At 35.7% G+C, this 24646-nt stretch overlaps 1 protein-coding gene across 1 annotated transcript; it reads left to right on the top strand.

Moving 5' to 3' along the window:
• Positions 1-222: 222 nt before the first annotated feature.
• On the top strand, positions 223-23046 carry LRRC17 (leucine rich repeat containing 17). The gene is made up of 3 exons (XM_044678061.1): positions 223-994; positions 18115-18270; positions 22346-23046. The coding sequence occupies exons 1-3, from the start codon at positions 223-225 to the stop codon at positions 22741-22743; spliced, it is 1326 nt and encodes a 441-aa protein (XP_044533996.1). The 3' UTR covers positions 22744-23046.
• The last annotated feature ends 1600 nt before the right edge of the window (positions 23047-24646 follow it).

Here is a 24646-nt window from a genome sequence, read left to right as displayed (position 1 = left end):
CACTATTTTTACAACATCCTTTTCACATATAGGAACCTGAAGAAGTTATTACAATTTCTAATCATCTTCTTCTTTTCCAACCCAGGAATTCTACATAATCCAGCTGCATCTCATCATTTCTGAACTGCATTAGTTAATATTACCCAAACTCAGATTTCAAAGGCATCCTCTCACAGTTTCGTCTATCTCACACAAAGTAATTGGGGCCAGCTGGATGTCAGGATGCAAGTGGTTGCCATTATAATATTCCTCTTCTTTTGTAAAACAGCTGAATTTAGGAAGACAAGTTTGGGGAGTTCAAGAAGCAAAGCTCACAATGGAAGGGCAAACAATGGCAGGAGGGCCTCTAGCACTGTGAAGCGTTATGCCCCAGGCCTTCCATGTGACATATATACTTATCTTCATGAAAAATACTTGGATTGTCAAGAAAGAAAACTAGTTTATACTTTACCTGGTTGGCCTGAGGATTTGTTGCATATGCTGCTAGCAAGAAATAGAATCCGTATATTGAAGAATAATATGTTTTCCAAGTTTAAAAAACTGAAAAGCCTGGATTTACAGCAGAATGATATCTCGAAAATTGAGAGTGAGGCTTTTTTGGGTTTAAACAGACTTACAACCCTCTTACTTCAGCACAACCAACTAAAGGTTCTGACCGAAGAAGTCTTCATTTATACACCTCTTCTAAGCTACCTGCGTCTCTATGACAATCCTTGGCACTGTACTTGTGAAATGGATACGCTGATATCAATGTTGCAAATCCCAAGGAACAGGAATTTGGGGAACTACGCCAAGTGTGAAAGCCCACAAGAACTGAAAAACCAAAAATTGAAGCAGATAAAATCTGACCTGTTATGTAATGAGGATGAATCAGAGCAAATGGCCCCCACAACTCAAGTATCAGGGAGACCTACAGTTGTCAAGCCTGAGGCAGACTCCACTCTTTGCCACATTTATGTGTTTCCCATACAAACACTAGATTGCAAAAGAAAAGGTCTGTATTCAGGTTTTCTTCTCTCTTTATTATTTATGTGAGTTGTTTAAATGCTCTTAAATTTTACATTTTCTCTTGGTACTGTCTGGTTTTATTTTCTTTGTCTTACTCCCTCATAACTGTGGCGTTTGCTCTGATATGTTCTGACTGCATTTAGTAGTGAGCAATGCTTGGGGCAGAGACAGAGCAAAGGGACAAAAATGTTCTAATTCTTCCTAAGACTCTCCAGTTGTTGAAAAGGTATAAGCTGCTCAACCAGATCCCTCTCTCTCCTCTTCTGTCCAGCATCTCCTCCTTTTCTCTACTATTCTTTATCCTTTTTTCCAAAATTAGAAAGGAAGAGGATTGTTTTGGGAAAGAAGAAACACCATCAGAGAGGGAACCATTCCAGGTTTTTTGTTTCTTAATTCAAGCTCTGGCATATAAGAAATTCCTTCATTTCCAGATGTGATTTAAATATGGAAACCAAAAAAAAAGGATGAAACCAGGGCACAAAATCTTGCCCTAATAGCCTGACTTACTCCCGTTAAGACAAAAGGCTGGAAGGAAAGCTATGTGGCTTGGTGGATTGAAAGTCAGGTGCAAAAATGGGGTGTCCTGGGTTCAACTATAACCTCAGACATTTCTAAGCTGTGTGACCCACCCCCTTGCCTAGCCCTTATTGCTCTTCTTCCTTAGAACCAATACCTAGTATTGATTCCTAGACAGAAGGCTAGGGTACTAATTGAAGTGTACTTAAGGAAGAAAAAACACCTACAAAATATTGACAAATGTGACTATGCTAAGACAGAAGTGAAGATGTCTTTTCCATTACTTTTATCCTATGGTTATAACCATTGACTTCTCAAATAAATATAAAGCTATAAATCCTACAGGTGTTAGCTTCCTTATGTTGTAATGATTCCTATATTATGTTATATAGTAGAGCAATAGACTACAAATACCCATGGCATAGAAATCTCTTTTAAATGACAATTCAAAATCAAGGACTTTAAATTTACACAAGAACAGGATATTGCCTACTTCTTAAAAATGACTATATACTGGCCCCCAAATATCACAATATTTAGGGACATGGGAACAAAGCTTTGAGTAACCTTAAAATTGCTATGCAGATGTGAGCTGCTGCTGTTATCCTTGCTGTTATAAATAATACTCTGCAAAATTCCAAATGAGCATAGACCTTCTGCAGGATTTTTGTTTTCAAAATAGACTGAGCCTTCACTGAAATGATAATATAGAGAAGGGGCTGTGGTGCTATAAGAGGAACATGGTGGAGGTGAAAGAGGCCTGGCCCTTGAATTAGGAGCATCTGGATTCAAGTCATGTGCTCGAAGGGAAGTTCTGTAATTCCTCTGGAACTCCATTCTCACCTTTTTAAAGCCGGGCTAAAGGAATGCCTAAGTCTTAGGAGTACTCTAAGAAAAAAGGCAGTGTGGTTCAGTGGAAATGAAGTGGCTTTGAAGTGAGAGGACTTGGACTCAAATATTTCCTCTGATCTGTTGTGACCTGGGGCACAGATCCTAACCAAAATTGGGTCTTGCTTTATTCATTGTAAAATAAAGGGGCTCCTATTGCATGTTTCAAGTCCAGGTCTAGGGTCCTCCAATAGTGTTTTGTCAGACCTAAGGTGTATAAAAGACTTCTTACTGGACAGGATGCTTTTAGAATGTCAGTATAGATTCCCCAGAGGTAATCTGGGAGACTTGTGGGTAGGACATTGATGATGCCCCAATTAGGTTTGTATGGGAGGCAGAACCAGAAGCATGTTTCATGATAAACAATGCCAATGGGGAAAAGAGAACTCATGATAAGGAGAACAAGGGTGGACAGCCAAAGAAATGAACTGGAAAAAAAAAGAGAGAGAAGGCAGGAGGGACTGAATAAGGCAGCATAGCTGGCCAGGAAGGCAAGTTTCATTGTTCTTGCCCACAGTACCAGTGGAGCACTGTGCTGATCACACCCCGTCTTCCTTGCTGTGCTGATTATTACAGTACAGATGTTTGCTTCCTTGCAAATTAGATAGCACACTCTTTCTTTCTATGATTATCCTCTAGTCCTCAAAGCTTTAGCTTGTTATTTATTGTGGAAGGCTTCCATGGGATTTGAAGCCTGGCAGTTAAGCAAAGTTCTCCATTTTATCATCAGGCTCATAAGCATTCTGATTCAAAAAGCAATGTAGTTAAACCTCAAAGAGTCTAGTATTTCCCTCACCAAGAATTCCTGTTTATACAAAATAGGGGGATTTGGTAGATAAAATCTGGTTTGAAGTAGATTCAAGAACTGGTGGAATATGAGCTATATTCAGTTAAAGGTTAGTATCTCCTATCAATATGCCATGTTCCTCAGTACCTACATGATCCTCTTGGAAGGTAGACCAGTGAAGTCAGCAACCAGGCCAGGTCCCTGACTTGCAAATACTTTCTAAGGATTTAATACTGATTGGTTCCCAGTTGTAGGAGGTTTTGCCCCTTATATGGTTTCATGCACATCAGCTTTAACTGTCTACATCTCCCTAGACCAGTGATGGGCAAACTATGGCCCCCTAAAATGTTTTATCTGGCTGCGCAACATTATTCCTAATCTGATGAATACAATAAGTAGGATACAATACAATGAAATTTCAAAAAAGCTGCCTTAGAAACAGACTGACAGATGAGCATTTCCTTTCCTTTGGCCCCCTCTTTAAAAAGTTTGCCCGTCACTGCCCTAGACAGTTGTAGAATCATCAGAGAACACAGTGTGGAGTAAAAATGCAGAGAAAAGCCAGGGTGGAAACCACGGTTTATGTGTAAAGAAGTATTTTGGGTGAATGAGTCAACTGTGCTCTTGTGGCATAATTCTGCCAATGGGAAGCTAGCTATGTAAACAAAATTTTAAAAATAATATAAAGGATAGCACTTATGATATTTAATCTACCCATCAGACAGAAGATTATAAGGAAAGGAAAGGTAAATTTTTACTTAAAGATGGTGAATAGTGAAGTTTAGGCTCATACTATGAACGAAGGGCCCTTGTTGGAGGTAAAGGGGATGGGGCCTTTCATCAAGGCTAGAAAAGTCTCTTGAAGATAAAGGCAACCAGCCTAGAAGTGGTTAAAAGTTCAATGGAGGAAAGAAAACTATGTCTTGAATGAGTAAATAAATGAATGAGTGAAAAAGTAATCATTAAGTGCTCACTAAATACCAATTACTAAGCATACTAAGTCCTGAGCATGCAAATAGAAAAATGGAGACAGTTATTGCTCTTGAGGAGCTCACACTAATTAGGAGAAGTGATACATAAAAATGAAGCTTAAAAGCAAATGGAAAGATCTGGAGGTTCTAATGGCTCAACAGCAAGATGGTTGGTAGAGTGTCCATTGGCCTTACGACAGAATCATGACCATGGAAAGGTGACAATGTCCAATATGAAATTTAGTATTATTGTCACCCAAGACCAAAATGGAATCGGTATAAGCTCAAGCAAGGCTGAAAGTTTTTCCATGGGATTTTTGGCTCAGGCATCCATTTAAAAAATATAACATATCAGCTGAATATCATGTTATATGGCCAAGAAAAGTTCTGAGTAATTGTTTTTCTGAAATTTTGACAACAAGTAGCCAGACTATAAGGGCACAGATGGCACAACATTCATTAGGCTTTTCCTGTCTGGGGAATTGGGGATGAGTAAAATGACACAAATGGAGGTCCCCAAATCCATCAAAGATGTAGCCTCTCACTTTTAACCTCCTTCCCACACTCCTGATTTCAACTGAGGAGTTATACAAGCCTGAATCATGGACAGCTGTGATCACCTCCTGGTAGATGAATCATAGGAGGTATGACCAAAGTTGAGTTGTTTTCCATCTGCAGATGTCTTTGCAGTTGGTGATTGCTCTTCTGGGTATCTGTATTCTGGTTTCAACAAAACCACGCCTACACAATAAAGGCAACATCCTGGGATCTATGAGTTGGTAAAAACAAATCTAAAAAAAAAGTAATGCTCAATGACTCAGATATTTGTTGAGTTTGTAGGTGCTTTGGAATTGTCCAATGTTCTTATAGTTAGTGTATATAACAACAGGTTGCTGGACTCTCTCCAGGACAAAGGTTCTTTCCTTTTCTTGTGTCATGGACCCCTTAGGCAATCTAATGCAACTCATGAACCCCTTCTCAGAGTAATGTTTCTAAAAAACTGGAAGAACTACTCTATTAAGAATGAGAAGGATCATCAATCAGGCAGGTACCAGGAGAACCCAGAGAGAGCAGAAGCATGAGAAGCTACCAAGAAGACATTATCAAGAAAGAGGTATTTAAAAAAGCCATTAGATTTGGCATATAAGAAATTATTAGTAACTTTAACAAAAGCAGCTTCAATTAAGTGAAAAGGTCAGAAACCAAGTATATGGAGTTTAGAGGAGAATGGGAGAAAGATATGGAAATACCAAGCATGAATGCATTTTCAACAGAGTTTAGCTAAGAAAGGGAAGAGAGATATAGGGGAATATCTGACAGCACAATAGACTTAAGTAAGAGGTTTTTGTTTTTAAAGGATGTGAGCATTTTTTTAGACAGCAGATGAGGAACAAGAAGAAAGAGATTAAAGATTAGAAAGAGTGGAGAACAGTATCCTGAGCTCAAAACTTTGTCACCTCCAGTTCATATGGCAGCATCTCAGTCCTTTATTGTCTGTGGGCAAAACATGTTACAAATCAACACAAAACATATCTCTATTCCCAATGACACTACTCTAGTGCAAGCCCTTATGACCACCCACCTAGATAATGGGCACCAAGCTGGTGTTCCCACATTCATGTTCTCCCCTGTCCAATTTGTTCTTCATATTGCTGCCAGAGTAATCTTTCTTGCATGAAGATGCTATTTTTTTACCTAAAATCTTCAGTGACTTGTTATTGACTCCTTAGTAAAGTTCAAAAACTCTTATGCCTGGTATTCACCATCTGGTAACAGTCTTTTTTCCCACTCTTTTCTCACACTAAGTCTCTTCCATGTACTCTACATATCAGACAAGCTGGACTATTTGCTCTTTCCCTAACATACCTTACGCTCTCTTGCCTCCATCCCTTTACTTACATCATTTCCTATGCCTGGAATGCTTTGTTTCTTGTTCTTTACCTTTTAAATTCCTTCTTATCATTTCAAGGCCAGTTCAATTGCTATCTTCTCCAAGAAATCCTCCATGAACCTTCTAATTGGAGGAGTCCCCCCTCCACCTTCACACAGCACTTTTTTTCATTTCCTTATATAACAAATAAAAGTAGTATAGAAGGATATATATATAAAGATAATACGGTTTTATTAACTGCCATATTGATAATTAAAAGCCATATGCCTGATAAGACTTCACTTAATGCATATGTACAAGAGGCAATCACATGAGGCATGCATTGAGTTACATACCTATGGAATATTATTCAGTATACATAGCTTGTTTAGATCTCTTCATTCTCCTAAGTCTGTCAACTTCATAAGGGCAAGGACTGTATCGGATATAGATTTTGTATCTCCACTAGCAACTATAGCACTGCACTCTACACAGTAGGTTTTCAATAAATGTTTGGTGAGCAACATTGTGAGAGGTCAAGTCAGGGACCAGGACAGAGTAATGGCAAGCTAAAGATTGATCAGATAAATAATTTCAGACAGGCAAAATAGGTGAATTCACAAGTACTAAGCCATGAAATACAAAGCCACTCCTAAAGTAGAAGTCAGACAAGTGAGAAAGGAAAGGAAAAGGAGACATTTTGCAAGTGGTCTCATTGTTTTAAGTCATGATAAGATGATGATTTGCTAACCTTGCCTTCTCACACATTAACCACTCTATTCAATGCCACATGGCTGTTTACTTCCTTTGTAGTTCAGATATATTTTGGACCCAGAGTATTTTATCTATGTTTTGGTTTTGGCATGGATTAATACTTTGAATATGTGACTGAAACCAGATGACCACCTAATGTCTCACAAAAGTGGCACCATAATGAGGTTCCCTTTCTTGTGGGGCAAGAGTAATATGTATGCTAAGTGGTTCTTAGGGCTTTTTCCAATTCTAAAGTGGTTGAATGACTTAGGACCACAAATATAAATTCAGGAAGTCTGATCCAGGATAGCATACAACCAAATAACCAGGATTCAAATTCCATTCCATTCACTGTGACTTTTGGAAAGTGATTTCAGTACTCTTGAGTTCATAATTTCATGATTAGATTTGTTTTCTATAGCTCTCTGTGGCCAGTGTGCAATCTCATACATCACTGGGTGGGCAATCATAAAATGACTTGGGAAATGTAAATCTGGAGTTCCTTTCAACTTAATAAAGTGTCTTGCATTGGCCTATCAAATTAAACTTGAATTAGGTCATGAACTTGAAGCAACAGGGCATCCTAGAAAAGTTGGTAGGTGAACTTCTCACTAGCCAGAAAGTGCTTAGAAAAATCACTGACTCCTAAAATATATGAATTATTAGCATTTATAATTAGGATCTATACATTTATTAGGATTCTTTTGATGATACTTATGTGAGAATTGGAATTTCACATTACTATCTTCCATTGTGTTAGAAGAAGAAAATGAAAAAAATTAGAAACCAATAACTGCTGTTATTAGGTTCCTGTTCCCTATATGCCAAGAAGACTTCTGCCTTTGTAGTTGCTCCCAGAATGAGATATGGCATTATATAGAAAGAAGATCTGTTTTCTGTTAATAAAATGAGAAAAAGACCACTTTATATAAAATGGAAACTGTCTGCACATGGACCACACTGTATTCAGAAACTAAATAACCATGGAAGAAATCATCTCCCTGGTCTCTCCTTTTACCCATGCTTCAATTCCTTTCCCAAAGCCAATCCTGCCTTTGTCTTTTTCTTTCTTTTGAACATTTCCTATTCTTTTCTTCCAGAATGCAACCACTTTCATTTTATATGGTGAAATTGTTCTTGTCCACAAAGGAGCTTTTAGACAAATTGGTAGGTAAATGTACAATAACACAGTCTCTAAATTCTAACTTTTACCATTTTTTTAGACAATCAGTCTTGATATAATCAGCACAGTCTAGAAACTATAATATATTTTAGAAAGTCAAAATTGATAGATACAAGAAATAATTTATAAACCAAGCACATTTTAGTAATTAGTAGTTACAGATTTTTTTAAAATCTCATGGACTAGCAGTCCCCAGTATGACATTCATGCCAGAAATAGAACCAAGTTCTAGGAAACTTGGATACTCTCCTTCATAGGAAGATAGTAAAATGGACCTGGGGATATATGCTTTATGCCTACTGGAATTCCAAAGAAATAAATGAATGATTCAGATCTTTGTTACTCAGTCACTCTCCATTCTTCATGCTCACTAATATCCCTACTCACTTTCCCCAGCATCCATGTTTATTTTTTTAAAAGCTGAATAGGAAAAAAAAAGTTATCAAATCCAAGCTCCTGTTAAGCTCTTTCCTGATTTTAAGACAATGCTCAAATGAACTTTCTAATACATAATAAAAATCAGAATACTGAACGGATCTTGGGATTAAAAAACGTGGCTCCAATATTTATTGTATATGGAACCATGGGTGAATCAATTAGCTCTGTGAATCTGTTTCTTAATCTATGAAATGTGAATATAAGGCTTGCCCTGTCTACCTCAGGGTTAGTTCCTCAGTTGGGAGGAAAGTATATATAAATGTAAATTATCCTTCACCCTAGATAAGTGATAAGATTACTAAGGAAATTCCCCAATTATAGCCTGCAATTTACTCTGGTTTCCTTGTTCTACCTTAAACCAATTAAATAAGTATGGAGTAGGTGCCCATTATAACCTCTCTAAGCCCCACTTTCTCATTAATAAAATGAGATTTGACTAGATGGCCTCTGAGGTTGCTTCCAAATCTAGACCTATGATGCTACATGAATATTAGTATAGTAGGTGCTGCGAAGGCTGCAGAGATATAATATGTGTACTCAAGAATCTTGTAATCACACTGGGGAGATCATATTTGTTCCTCGGTCATTTTTCCGTTGTGTCCAACTATTAGTGACCTCATTTCGGATTTTATCGGCAGAGCTTTTGGAATGATTTGCCATTTCCTTCGCCATTTTATTTCAAAGATGAGAAAACAGGTTTAAGGACTTGCTCAGGATCACATAGCTAGTTAGAATCTAAAACTGTATTTGAACTCAGGTCTCTCTGACTCCAGATCTGATGCTCTATCCACTGTGCCACCTAGCTACCAATATGGAGCATTTAAATAATGCTTTACAGTTCAGAGTGCTTTACAAATATTATGTCTTTTGATCCTTACAACAACCCTGGGAGGTGGGTGCTATTTATCTCAATTTTACAGATGAGGAAGCTGAAGGAGACAGAAGTTAATTGGCTTTGCTGAGGGCCATTTAGCTGCCCTGGTGAGATAATACACACGTATAAAAGTCATGATAAAAACCAGGTTGTACATGTTTGGGTTTTGTACCCAAAAAAAAAAATGAATGTATGACAGTGTGGTAGAAGAGAAAGGAAGAGGTAGATTTCATTGTGGGCTAAAATGATCAGAGGTTTCTTAGAGAAAGGAAGGCTGAAACAAGGTCATAAATTAGGGTTATTATCTAAATTTGTAATTTATGTTCCTTTTGCTTCTTCCAACTATTTCATCTTTACCTTACTTTCTGTCCAAAGGCCAAAATATACATGTGACACAGTCATTATTTACACATACACTCCTAAGGGGGAGTTAGCCTTTTTCCAGCTGTCTTGGCATATGTCAGATTGCTGTGCAGAGGGATGCTTGATGTGCCAGTTTAACAACATGTATCTCAGAGTTTGCCATTACTGCCCTAGAAAATTATAGGAAAAAAGCATAATGGCTTTATTCATTTTTTGCCAAAAGACTTGGTCTTTCAAAAGGAAGAAATGTGGAATTAGTTGAAAAGAATGTTCGTGCCATATTGAGATGAGATTTGCCAAAAATACATGAAAGACAGATTTTTTTAAATCTTCTTTTGCTCTATATTTACCAGCATATCCTTCTAATTTTTGAGCAGTCATTTTATTACAAAGATGGGGAAAGTCAAAAATCATACAGGTAATTGTTCCCAGCTGCCTTTGTGGATGGCAGAAAATGCTGAAGCTACAGTGAGGTACATAAATCCTCCCAGGTGTGAATAGTGGTTAAGTACTTTTTATTGCAGGCCAGAGGGTCATTCATGACTCTTCAACTTCTCTTAAGAAGCCTTTACAAGAGCTCTGGTTACTACTGATGACAATAAGGACAAACTACAAGGAGGAAAATTGTGTGGATAAAAGTTTTCCAATTTCCTCCTCAACACTGGTAAGAGAGAGGGATGGGCTAAAGGCTGAGGGGAAGGAAAAGTGGAAACCAAATAATTAAGATTATTTATTCATCGTGAATCAAGTACTCTGAGGATCACAAAATATGCAGAGAGGCAAAATGATAGAGGAGCACTGGCTCTAGGGTCAAAGGATTTAGGTTCAAATCCTGCTCAAATGCTGCCTATCCATCAGGGACCTTGGGCAAATCACACAATACCCCTGGGTCCCAATTTCCTCATCTATTGTAAAAGGGGAAGTTGGCCTAAATGATCTCTCTCAGTGCTTTCCAGTTCTAAATTTATGAACCCATGCAAAGTATCTTTGGTTAAGAAGTTGGAAGTTAAATCACTTTGGATATGGACAATATATAGATATAGATATATGTACACACATACATACATATACATACACATTTATTATACACACATATGTACACACATGCACACAAATAGGCCCACTGGTCTCCCTGACTCCCAGCTCAGCAACCAAATGATTGTGCCGCTAGCTACCACTAGCATATCACTGGTATATATACAGAAGATCTGAGTTCAAATTTGGCCTCAGACACTTAATAGCTGTATGACCCTGGGCAAGTCACTTAACTATTTGCCTCTGTTTCCTCACCTGTAAATTTTAGCTAGATGTCTGTACTCTCTACAAAAAAAAATGAGCTGGAAAAGAAAATGACAAACCACTCCAGTATCTTTACCAAGAAAACCCTAAATGCAGTCATGAGGGGTTGGACAAGACTGAACAACAAATACACACACACACACATACATACACCCCAAATGGTATATGTGTGCATGTGTGAATACATACACACACAGATACATTTGTGTATATGTGTATGTGTAGATATATGGATGTATGCACGCACACCCCCAAAGTGGTTATCCACATTCTTAACAAATATGTGTGTCTAAACTGGCACATCAAGCAATCTGACTTGTTCCAAGACAGCTGGAAAAAGGCTAACTCACCCATAGGAATGTTATTAATTACTGTATGTGTCATGGATAAGGGCTGGCCTCTGGACAGAGTAAGATAAAGATGGAATAGCAGAAGGAGACAAAAGGAAGATAAATCACAAATCTAAATAATGATAACCCTACTTCACAACCTTGCTCAAACTCTCCTTTCTCCAGGGAACCTCTGAGTACTTGAGCCCCAATAAAATTGCCACCTTCCTAGCTCTTCTCATTGCATACGTACTGTCATATAGTCATTCTGGCACAAAAACCTATGCAACTTTCTTGTTATCATTACTTAAGTATTTATTATATGTGTTTATTACATATATGTATATATTCATACATATTTATTCTATACATGCATCTAAAATCCACACATATTATTTTCTCACAACCCTCTTAGTAGGTGGTCTAAATATTTATTTCCATTTCTAGTGGGAAAAAGTTGAGGAAAAGTTTGGAAAGATCTGAACTGTACTATACAAGTGACTTGTACATTGACAGCTAGGTACACAATCAATAGTGCTGAGCTTGAAGTCAGGAGGACCAGAATTCAAATCCTTCCCCAGACACTGCCCAGCTATATGACTCTGGGCAAGCCACTGAATCTTTCTTTATATCAGTTTCCTAAACTATATAATGGAAATAATATATAACATCTACCTCCCAGAGTGATTGTGGGTATAAAAAGAAATAATATTTTTATATTGCTAAGCACAATGCTTGGTACATAGTAGGCACTTATAAACATTTTATTTCCATCCCCTTCCCTCCTCTATTTTTATGTCATTCACTGTTAGGATCAAGGACTTGAACCCAGATCTTCTGATTGCAAGCATCTAGTCTCTTACTACTTTGCCACAGTTTCTACAATTACAGATGTATATAAACTGTATATGCCATAGCTAACATATGTACACTTAAATTTTCTACCTTAATTCAATTTAACTCTTGCATGCATTCTAATTTTACCAACAGAATACACTTTTCCCATATTTTCACAATTGCAGTATTCACATATGGGTATGAGCACCAGACTTTTCTCTATCACGTGCAGAATAAGCCTTAGTTTTACAACTATTCATTTCTAGATCTTATTATCTGAAATTCTGAACAATCTTTGCCTATCAAGATGTCAAATATCTTTGCTCAAAAACAAAATGTCTCTCTGCTCCAGAACTTAATAAATGCTCATTGACGACCTGATACTTCTATGAATTCAAATTGTTTCTGAGCTTTTCTCAGGTGTATCACCCTGCCATGTTAAGATCTTTTCTCTACCAATTTACATATGATTTAGTTCGTAGGAGACTTGCTGTCATTTGCCTTTCAAACTTACCCTGCTCTGAAGATACGCTGTATACAGCAATCATTGCTTTTAGACTGCTAAACTAACTGCCTTCCAGAACCTCCCACCTGTTATCTCTCTAGCTATTTATAAAGCTCAAACCAGGTGGGCTTCAAAGTGTGCCATTATTGCCACAGGTGATAACGATGAACTTTGGCTTAATGGAGGTTAGACACTATAATTTAAACCATTCTATTATCACGGCAATCTATGTTGTTTATAATGTTCTCTAGGAAAGGAAATTCCACATCGGTCAGTCAACAAACATTTAATTAGTGCCTATTATCTGCCAGACTCAGAGCTGGAGATAAAAAGAAAGGCAGAAAATGTCTCAGTATTTATGAAGATCACTTTCTGATGAGAGAGCCAATATTTCAGATGCAGAAAAATTGGGGGGTGATAAACAAAGGAAGGTACCAGCATTAAGAGGGATCAGAAGAATTTCTCAGAAATGTTTCTTAATGTCAAAAACCACAATTCCCAGGAAATTTCTCTTCCTATCTCTCCTAATTGGCCCTATTTCTAACACTTTAATTGTCTTTGTTGCTTTCCTTTGAACTTTCTCCATATTATCCTCATGGCTCTTTTGACCTTAGTGACTCAGAAAAACAGAAAACATTCTTAGAAGAGACTTGGCACTTCTATGAGAAAAGTTACTCTGCAGTTCACAATAATGCCTACTCTTAATATCTTGCTCCTTCTGAGCCTCAATTAAGAAGGAAAATGCCTTATTAAAAGACATAAATAGTGAATTTTCAAAACATCTTCATTTCAAGCTCAGTAAGTTTTGTATATGTCATCTAACCTCATGATGTTCCTGAAAGAATAGCTGGTTAAGTGTTATTATATAAGATCTAATTTACAGAGAGAAAAAAATTAATAAAATGTTCAAAGATCCATAAGAAAAAGTTTCTATTTCCCTTCAGAGTGAAAGCAAATTTGATTGCACCAAAGATATTAAAGTATTGAAAATCCCTTCCCAATAAAAAAAATAAAAATCCATAGATGTTAAAGGAGGAAAATTTAATCTGCCTCTATGATTAACTGCAATTCTGCTACTATGCATTAAGAAACTATAATTTAAATACATAAGAAAATGTAAGAAAACATCATCTCCACAGTCCCAAAGTTCTTTTGCCTTTCTTGTATCCCCAGCTCTGAGCCTGGAAGATAATAGATATTACATTAATGATTATTTACCGACTGATGTGGAATTTCCTTTTAGAGAACACTATAAACAAGAAAGATCACACTGATTATAGAGTGGTTTAAATGATGATCTCTAACCTACATCATGTTTCTAAACTTTGGGCTAAGATAATTTGTCACCATCTTTTATATTATGTTTCTCACAATAATACTCTCCCAAGAGTTTCCACTTTCATTGGAAATTTTCATTTGTTTCTTTGACGTCTTATTAAGTGCCAACAGTGTCTTTTGTATGAAAATGTCCTTGGCAAGATTATTACTGCTCATAGAAATTTTCTGTGCCTTCAAAAGTTCAGAGAAAGCTCCTCAAAATTTTGGTTTTGAAAGAGTTTGGTCATGATTTATGAATATGTTGCCTGAGGGCCAGTCCAGCTAACGTCTAGGAGGCTCATTGCTGGGATGCTGTGGAATAATGAGTATTTTAGTCATAGTATCTCTGAGAGACTAGCTCTTTGCTTTGGTTATAAGGAAATTCATGATGAAATTACGGATCTATGAAGCCCTGAATTATGCAACATTCATTCATTAAATCATTATTCATTCAGTAAGCACTTACTGAGTGCCCCAGCTACTAAAGATTCCAGAAACTTACACTGTCACTGTAAAGACATATATGCATATGGAACAATCACTTAACTGGTTCCCCTGACTCACCTCCCTCAATCTGTCCTGCAAACTATTAGAGAAATCTTCCTGAAACAATCCTTTTATCATGTCACTCTCCTTCCTTCCTGAACATCTTCAAGAGCTCCTACTAAAATCCAGGCTTCTTTATTCTGGCACTCAATGCCCTATTCAACCTTATTTCCTACTGCTCTCCTATATCAATTTTTTGCCACAGCGAGATATCATCACATTTGTGTACCTTCTCTGCCTTTTTGGATTCTATTCATCTTTCAAGATTCTTCTCTTCGTTAAAGTTACCTGAAGTTATCCTGGACATCTTCTGAATATGAACAGCAATTATTATTTGTACCACTCATTTGAAACTTTTCCTACATTGGTTTGTATTATAAGTTATTGGTTTTTTCATGGTTAAATATGAATGTATTTTGACTAAGAAAAACAGAGTAAAATTAATAAAGCATCTGATATTTGTAACATGCCATATGCCATTCCAAATACTTCCCAGTTCCAACCTTCTTGGGAAATGAATGGATTGATATCCAGCTGGAAATATCCAGCAGAAAGTTAGAAATCTGAACTTGGACCATGAGAGAGTTTGAAACTAGAGCTATCGTTTTTGACATCACCTTTTTAGAGCTATGAATTGAAGCAGTTAAATAGATAAGATTAGTAAGACCATTAGAAAGAAGAAAAGAAGATTGAGAATAGAACCCTGGTAAGCAATTACCCTGGCAATTTACATGATGGAAAAGGGAAGAGAAACCTGTGGAGGCAGGAATTAGCAGAGAAGTAAGAACAGAACCAGAACACAGTTTCAGGGGGAGGAAGAAAAGACAGAATTTTTAAAACTGAGAAGTGACTATGTCAGATATTACAATGGACAAGACAAATGAGAACTGAAGAAGACCATTAAATTTGACAAATAGGATTTAAATGATCATTTTTGAAGAAGCTGTTTTCATAGATGTGTAGATAGGTAACTTGTAAAGGGTTAGACAGTAAATTGACAGTAAATTAGATGGTAAAAAAAAGTACAGACAGTAGTATAAATTATTCTTTTCAAATGTTGGTTTTAAAAGCAAGGAGAAGGATAAACCAGGGCAAGGAAGACCAGAGCATATTTATAGACAAAAGCATATCTGTAAACAGGCAACAGTCAAGAATAGGAGAAACTGAAAAGTAAGAGAGATTTGATTGTTGTCATTTAACAACAAAATTAGGAATAGATGAAATCAAGAACGATGATGGAGGAGGATAGCAATGGAAGGCTTGAAAGGAAGAAAACTTTTAGAAAACAAAAACAATCTCCTCCTTTCTGAATTCCTTTATCATTTTTTCATAGTGTCTGTGGTATTTATCAAATATCATGCCTATTTATTAACTTCAATTTGAATGGAAGTGAAGTGCCTACCATATAGCATATCCCCAAAATCTTAAAACAGTTTTGAACTATTGTAGTTTAAAAGTCTCATATCATAGCCCTAAAGTCCTATACCTTCTACCTTAAATCTTGGAGCACATATCTTATATAATGAGCATTGCAACCAGTATCACCTCATGAAATTTTAAATGCTTTTAAGATGGCAAGATTTAAGAGGGCCTTGAATGTCAAAGTAGGGATTTTGAACTTTATTTGGTAACATTCACTTTTAAATCCAACTAGTCTCAGTGCCATTTTAGAGGGCTTGTTTTTAATGGCATTGTTTGCTGTTTATCAATGTTGTTAAGTTGAACATTCTTTCAATGTGCCAAGTAAGAACCTTCATATCGTGTTAGCAATGATTTTAAATACTTTCAATTTGGAACAGGAGGCTTGGCTTGTTTGTTTTCGAGAAGTATTTATTTACCTTCTATCTTCATAAAGCATATTGAGGTTTTATTGAGTGGATAATTTGTTCATGCATGCTTCTTAATTCTGTAACGGTTGTATTACAATATCTTTGGTACTCTTGGGAAAAGGCTACCTTTGAAAATTTCTAAAAATGTAGTGTCTAAATTCTCTTGGTTTTCAAAGTTCTTTGACATATATGTGATCCTGAGATTGTAGTGTCATAATTTCCTAATTAATCATTTGAGTTTATGTGTTTCCCAACAGAAATTTTTTTTAAAACTCATACCTTCCATCTTAGAGGTAACACTGTATATTGATTCCACGGCAGAAGAGTGGTAAAGGTTATGATAGTTAAGTGATAGTTAAGTGACTTGCCCATGGTTACACAGCAAAGGTGTGTCTGAGATCAGATTTGAACCTAAGACCTCCCATCCCTAGGCCTGACTGAGCCACCTAGCTGCCCCTGTTTCCCAACAGTTTTGATGTTTTGGAACCTCTATTTCTAGCTGGTCTTTGCTAAGTACAATTCCATTTTCCATGAAAAGTTATTTCTGTATATTTTTAAATTCTGTTGTCAGCATACTCATCATCATCTTCATGAATTCTCTGGGATTTCTGCATCTTTTAATTCTAATTTAATTTCTTTTTTCTGATTTTCTACTTTCTTTAGATTCTTCTTTTATTTGATCTCCTAATTTTCTAAACATTGCCAAATTTTGCTTAATTTCGGTGAATGTTATTTATTCACCTGAAAACAGCTCTCAGGAACTTGAATGGTTCCTTTTCTCATCTCCATTGTTCTTATATTTATCAACCTATAGTATTTTTATTTGCATCAATATTTCTTTGTATATTCAAATTTTTTGCTTGATTTTTATTTTTTGTGGGTTGTTTTAGCTATTTCTGATTCCTTTAGTATTTCTATTTGTTTGTTTGTTTGTTTTCATGGGGAACCTGGCTGCTTTGGATCTTCACCCTCTGACAACTTTCATCTATCTCAGCCCATGTAATCTTTCAGGAAGTAGTAGAATTTACTATTTTAGAAATCTAGGCAGAAGAAATTATCTAGGAAAAGGTAATGCTAAAAATTCCAAACGCTGAGAAAAAACCTTTATATTTGGTGATGAGGTCATTGGTGAGTTTATGAAAAAAGTACTTTCAGTACTTTCAGAAAGTGATCAGGATGGGAGTGAGAAGTTAAAGAACTGAATGGCAAATGGGTGGTGAAGAAGTAGGGAAAGAGAGCACAATTTCTCAACAAAAGCTATGAAAGGAAGGAGAGATGGAATAGTAACTTCATAACACACCTCATCCTCAGAAATAGAAAACATTAAAGAATGAGAACTTGTATCTCTCACTTATCTCTCTTACTAGAGCATGTCTTATTTTTAATCCTCCCAAATACAATGCATTTTACATTATAAATGCTCAAAATGAATGTTTAATGAAATAATCAGTTAAAAATCATCTGTCATTGTTCTTTCCATTGGTATTTACTGTTTTTTCCCCTCGTTATCACTTTTACTATTGAATGGAGAAAAGAAAATCAAGACAAGCAAGTTCTGCTACTTTTTCATATCTGGAACTAAAAACTTATAAAGTTATAACACAGATGAACTACATGGACAAAATAAGGTTTGGTGATTATATTTGCACTTCAGTTATCCATGAAAATGCTGCTTATTGTTCCAATTGTTTTCAGTCATGACTGACTCTTTGGATTTAAAAGCTTAGGGAGACATTTTCCATCTCTAAAATTCTATGATGCCTGTAATCCATAGTGGTCTATTCCTCATTCACTTTTCCAGAGCTAAGGAAAATTCCAAACAACATTCCTCCAGATATTATTAAACTTGATTTATCAAACAACAAAATCAACCAACTTCGACCTAAGGAATTTGAAGATGTTCATGAACTGAGAAAATTAAACTTGAGCAGCAATGGGATTGAATTCATCGACCCTGGTAAGAATCAAAATGTTCTCATAATTGGGTTGTATATTGTATCTAGTTTTATTTGTGCTAATTTTTTGTCTAAATATGCAATTTCATTGGTAGAGGGAATTCTGATGGTGGCAAGTTCCTCTGCAAATGCAACTCTTTAAGTTTTCTGCAATTTACCATCTTAAAGAGTTGCCTTTTGCACTGAGAAATTAGATGACTTGCCCAGGAGCACACAGTATATTTCAAAGGCTAGTTTTGAATCCAGGTCATTTGTCAATTTAATAAAAATCAATGGATTTCCACTACCTCTAGAATCAAATATAATTTCCTGTGTTTGGCTTTTAAAACGCTTTACAAACTGACCCTAAACTATATCTGGAACCTCACTGTGTATTACTTCCCTTCATGTACTCTCTGATCTAGCTAAATTGGTTTTCTCTTTATTCAATCAATCAGTAAGATTGTAAGTAAGTGACTACCATATACCAGACACTGTGCTATAGGATAGAGATATGAAGAAAGGTAAAAAACAATCCCATTTCTCCAGGAGCTCACAATCTAATGGAGGGAGATAACATGCAAACTCCTATGTATGAACAAACTACAATTCCTGACATATGATACTTCTCTTGTCTCCATGTCTGAAATGCATTCCCTCCTTAATTACATATCTCCAAGAACTTACTTCCAACATCCATTCACATACTACCTTCTATAAGAGGCATTTCCTGATCCACTAATTCAACTACTATTTAACCCTCTCCCAAATTGCCTTGTTTTTCCCCATTTATTCTGTATGTCCTTATAGGTGTACATGTATTCCTCAAAAGAATACAATTTCCTTGAGAGCATAGACTTATAAATTTTTTTATCTTTATATCCCCATAATAGTTATTTAATAAATGCTTCCATAATTGATTTTTTGATTCTTGACTCCAAAGCCAACCCTTTATCTACAATTTTATCTTCCCTCTCATAACAATGTTTTCATTAAAAATATAATTTAGCATAGAAATAAAAACGTTACTAGCTAGATAAGTAGCAAAGTCTTCAAGGGAGAAAGATATGAATTTAAGTCCTTTTGTGACACGTTGTAGCTATGGGATCCTGGAAAAGTTATTGAATCTCTATGGGCCACAAGCTAGTCTCCAAAACAATAAATTACAAAGAATTATTGATATTTATTTGTTAAGAGAGTTTAATTAAGGTACAAGATCACTATAAATGCTACATGATGGCCATCCTCTCAAGGAAAGAGATCATCATATCAGTATGTGGGTCCCTCAAGATCAAGTAACCTCTATTAGTCAGATGAGACAAATTTACATGATGCTAAGCCATTAAATAGTCTCCAGGAGTGGAGATCACTGATGTAGGTTACTTCACAATACACTAGGAAAATATTTGAATTCCTGCTAAAGTGGTCCAACCCTAGGGTCTATCTAGAGAAAAAATAAACAATAGCAAGTAGGTACTTCATATAAAGTTAAATCAGATGTCAGTTTTTATAAATTCCAATTAAGATTAAGTTTGTCAAAATAGCAAATAATGATAACTGAATAATTTCTATTGTATATAAACTATGGCATCTAGGAAGAAACTTCTACTAAAATAATCTTTTGATTTTTCATAATGGCATGGAAGTAACTCCCAGTTTTCTAAATCTCTAAATATATTGCTCTCCAGAATATATTTTTCTCTTAATAATTACTAGTTTCCTACAGTTTTCAGAATTTTGCAAACAGTTATTCTACTGAGAAACAGTGTTATATTTTGGATAGAAGGCCACATCAGAGTCTGGAAAACATGGGTTCAGATCCTGCCTTTGACATATATTAACTGTATGACAGTGGGCAAGCAACATAAACTCTCAGGGTCATAAACAAATCTCTAAGACCAAATGTAGACAAGGCTGCATCATTGGCCTCTACGCCAGTGAGCTCACAACTGGTGAAAATTCAAGTTACAACCAGTATTTTAAAAAAAAGTTCACCTACTCTTGGGCTATGTTTAATTATACTATTCAATCATCTTTGTTCTCAAAGTATATTCTACTAATCTGTCAAAATAATGATGTTACTTTTCTCTGAATTTCATCAAACCCAGGAAAGCAACCAAAATTCAATGTTAAAGAACTAGCATAGAAAGGATCTAGGAACTTAAGTAAGAAAAGAACTTCTAAAAAGTTAAAAAATGAAAACGTAACTAATTTTTAAAAATAACATTTTTTATAAATTAATTTTTACTATGTATGCCAATCATTGAAAAATGCAACACCACTTTCTTTTAAGCTTTGAAAAATGACCTAAAATTTCAATTGAAGGAATTGTCATTCTATGAAACATGATTCCTTTTCTTTTTTTCTTTTTAGTTTAAACTCTTTCCTTCCATCTTAGAATCAATATTGCATATTGGTTTCAAGGCAGAACAATAAGGGTTAGACAATAAGGGTTAAGTGATAAAGTGAGGAAGTATCAAGGTCTGGATAGGAACCCAGGACCTCCTTGTTTCTAGTCCTGGCTCTCAATCCACGGAGCAACTTAGCTACCTCCCACAATTCCACTTCAATGGAAGGAGTTATCATTCTAATCAAACATAATTCCCATTCTAAAGTAAAATCAAAGCATGGTAATAAAGGTTTTCCTCCTTTGAAAATCGAGGCAAAAGAAGGATTCTTTCAATGCCTATATTTCAAAAGCATTAGTAAAGAATCAAAACACTTATTTGGCAACACTGACAAATTTCTGGCTTTCTTTTACAGAGGAAGCTGAATTTAAGAATTATTAAGATGTTTGCCTTGGCATTTTGGCAAACAAAAAAAGTTACATTTTCCCCATTCCCAATGCAATCCATTTGCAAAGAATGGAACTTTTGGGGGGATGTCTCTCTGTTTCTAGGAATTCCTAGAGAAGTAATTTTGGACTGACCTCTGGGGACTAAATAAATGTCTTTCACCTTGCCCCAGTCTGATTTCACATCTTTGTCCTTGGATGGAATGTTTATTTAACCCCATGATATAGACCTGAGTTAGAGTGAATTCAAAGCTGCTAACTGAACCTTAATATTTAATTAATTACTAACTAATCTTCCTCACAACACTCTCCAAGATGTTAAGAGTTTTTCAACCATCTTTCAAATATTTGTAGAAATTAATCTTTTTACTAGTGTTTATTTGGAAGACTGAGTATTCAAGAGATTTATAGAATGAATTGGAGTTATTTCCTAGCATTTTCAAAAGTTAATTTTAATTAAATTAAAAAATTTTTAATTAATCTTTTCTCTCAAATCATCACTCCAGGCTTCATTTGTTTGTGCCTCTGAATGAGCTAAAATGTAACTATTAACAAGAAAGTAATTGTTTTCTACAATAATTTATTCTACTTTATTGCTGCTGATAAGTATGAAAACACACATGAAAACTGTCACCCACCCCTGGCTGACAGGGGGTCTGACCTGAGACAAATGAGGTGATAGTGAAGTAATACAGTAAAAGCTTTTTTTGGAGGAAAAGAGAGGACAAAGGAGGATGGGAGGCCGATGGTGGCGGTGGGAGGAAGGGAGAGGGAGGAGAAGCTGGGGAGATTAGAACCAACAAAGATGGCTACCTAATCTCCACAGGAGTGATGAAGGGGACAGTCTCTTATAGGGTGGTTGTCTGGGATGAGGTAATATGTATTGCCTCTATTGGTTCAAGTGAGGTTACTTGGATTCAGTTCATTGGATGGTCCTGAGAGAGTTGGTGTTCAGGGTAGGAAGTTCCCAGGCATGGTGGTCAGTGATGCAGGAGGTCATTTGTCTAGGCCTGACAGGGAAGTCTTGGTGTCCTACCAGGTTTTACTGGGGTTTTGTCTCACAGTTTAGACAGGTGCTTGCTGGGGGTGGGGAAGGGGGTCCTATAGGTCTCAGGAGAGTTTGGGGAGGCTTTGGTCCCATAGTCTGACAAAAATAAAATAGATTATAAATTTAAGTAAATTTAATTTCTCTATTAAATTGCTAACTTCAATCAAGAAAAGTTTGCCTATGCAATAAGGTTATTTTTCTGGTAATCTGAAGCTTACATTTATATGCATACTTAATAAGTATTTTATATTATCAGCTGCTTTTTCAGGACTAACAAACTTAGAGGAATTAGACTTATCAAACAACAGTCTGCAAAACTTTGACTATGGAGTATTAGAAGATCTCTATTTTTTGAAAATCTTATGGCTTAAAGAAAATCCTTGGAGATGTGACTATAATATCCACTACCTCTACTACTGGTTGAAACATCACTATAATGTTCATTATAATGGCCTGGAATGCAGAATGCCTGAAGAATACAAAGGCTGGCTTGTTGGAAAATATGTTCGAAGTTATTATGAAGAATGCCCAAAGGACAAGCTACCATCATACCCTGATCCAAATGAGCAGGATACAGAAGATGATGCATGGGAAAAAATACACCGAGACCACCTGGCAAAGAAACAAAGTGTGAGAATTACAATAGTAGGTTAACTTCAGAGGTATCCCCTTTGTAAGCAGATTAGATTTGACATTTGTTTAAGGAAAATCTTATGTTTACATTTTGGTTAACTGTGTTATCTGTCTATGAAGGAATATACAGCTAGCAGGGTTTCTTTAATAATTTTAGTTATGAACTAAGGGAATAATCTCATGCCATTTATACTATACGTTGGCTGAGCAACCATGGCATTCCACAATGGTAAATTGTATGAGATTGAGTTCCATATGATGGCATTAATAATTACATAATGACCTGTATAACTTTTTTATTGTTAAAAAAAAACTAGGTTCATGCTTGCCATGTATTTTGAGAACTATTTGTAAATACACAGAAAAAAATTAAAATGAAAAGATATAAATATACATCCATAAGGAAATGGCATCTTTATTTGTTATTACATGGTGTGAGTTGAATACATTTCTATTCTTTAAATGTCTTCACTCTTGGAAGGATCCATGATAAATTCAGAATTTTGCTAAAGTTGTCTGACATTTATCTGACATTTTTACAAAACAAAATCAGATTAAAAATTGAAGAATCAATCTAAACATGATGAGAGAAAAGTGTCTGAGAATGATATTGATGAACTATGAGCAAGAGGTGGATGTTTCAGTGTGCTTTATTTTAAACTTTGAAATTACCCTAAAGTCCCCACAGAAGAGACTGTCATTCTGTGAAGTAAACTTTCTAAAGTAAAATGAGAACAAGTAGTAAAGGGTTTTTTCTTCTTTGAAATCCAAAGCAAAGAGAAGGTTCCACAGTGCCCATATTTCAAGTTAGCAAAGTATTAAAGCAGTTAAGACATGAATTTTGGCAATATTAATACAGTTCTACATACAAAAAAACATGAGAGGAGACATAATTCATGTATTATTAAGACCTCTGCTTCAGCTGAAGAAAACATTGTGATGGTGGATGGTGAGTAGAGAGAGTTTACAGAAATTCCAGCAGTTTATGGTTAGGGGAAGTTTAACTTTTTTGGATCAAATCATTTCAACCAACATATAATAAACCTTACTCACTATATACAAGGTATATGCTATGTGTTGAGAATGTAAAGATGAAAAATCATAGTCCTGATCTCTAGGAGCTTAAACCACTCTTAGGAGAAATAGGACATGCACATGAATGAGACTATAATAAGCTAAAAGGAGGGATTCAAAGCATCGTAAGAAAACCTGAGAAGGGGAAGATCATGTCCAGCTGAGGAAATAGAAATGCTTAATGGGCAAAGTGAATCTTGAGAGGGAAGGCTTAAAGAAATATAAGATATAAGGGACAGAAGGAATCTGACTGCAGATCAAAGCATATCATTCTTCACACTTTATTTCCTTCATGAAGTTTTCTCTATTGTAAACAATATGCATCTTCTTTCACAACATGACAAATATGGAGATACATACAATATGATAACACATGTACATCCTATATCAGATTGCCTGCCATCTCTGGAAAATAATAGGGGTGAGAGAGAGGGAGAGAACATGGGTCAAAAAATGGGAGAAAATGATTATTAAAAATGTAACTACATATAATCTGGAAAAAATAAAATATAAATATAAAAAAAATTTTAAGAAATTCAGAATTTCAACAGGCAGAGGCAAAAGGAAGTTTGTTCTAGCTATTGAGGAATAACTCGTATGACTGCAGAGGCAAGAAAGTGAGGACATCTAGAATCAGCCTGTAGTTTAAGTGGAACATAGTGTTTAAAAGAGAGAAGTGTAAAATAAAATTTTAAAAAGTGGTTTGGAAATAGATTGTAGACAAAGTATAATAAATACCAGGCTGAAGAATCTATATTTTATCTTTTAGGAAGTGAGGAGCCCCTAAAGGTCTTTGTGCAGATGGAAATGGCATGGTCTCATTTGCCCTTTTGGAATTTTAATTTGGCAA

The sequence above is a fragment of the Gracilinanus agilis genome, chromosome 5 (assembly GCF_016433145.1).
Source record: "Gracilinanus agilis isolate LMUSP501 chromosome 5, AgileGrace, whole genome shotgun sequence".
NCBI lineage: Eukaryota > Metazoa > Chordata > Mammalia > Didelphimorphia > Didelphidae > Gracilinanus > Gracilinanus agilis.
Note: the sequence above shows the minus strand (reverse complement) of the source record. Positions and strands in the feature narration are given on the sequence as shown.

Excerpts from the sequence above, each read along its gene's own strand:
- LRRC17 (XM_044678061.1), top strand. The coding sequence starts at position 223 with ATGCAAGTGGTTGCCATTATAATATTCCTCTTCTTTTGTAAAACAGCT. Across the intron at positions 995-18,114 it reads ACTAGATTGCAAAAGAAAAG|AGCTAAGGAAAATTCCAAAC; the intron begins GTCTGTATTCAG and ends TCACTTTTCCAG. Across the intron at positions 18,271-22,345 it reads GATTGAATTCATCGACCCTG|CTGCTTTTTCAGGACTAACA; the intron begins GTAAGAATCAAA and ends TTATATTATCAG.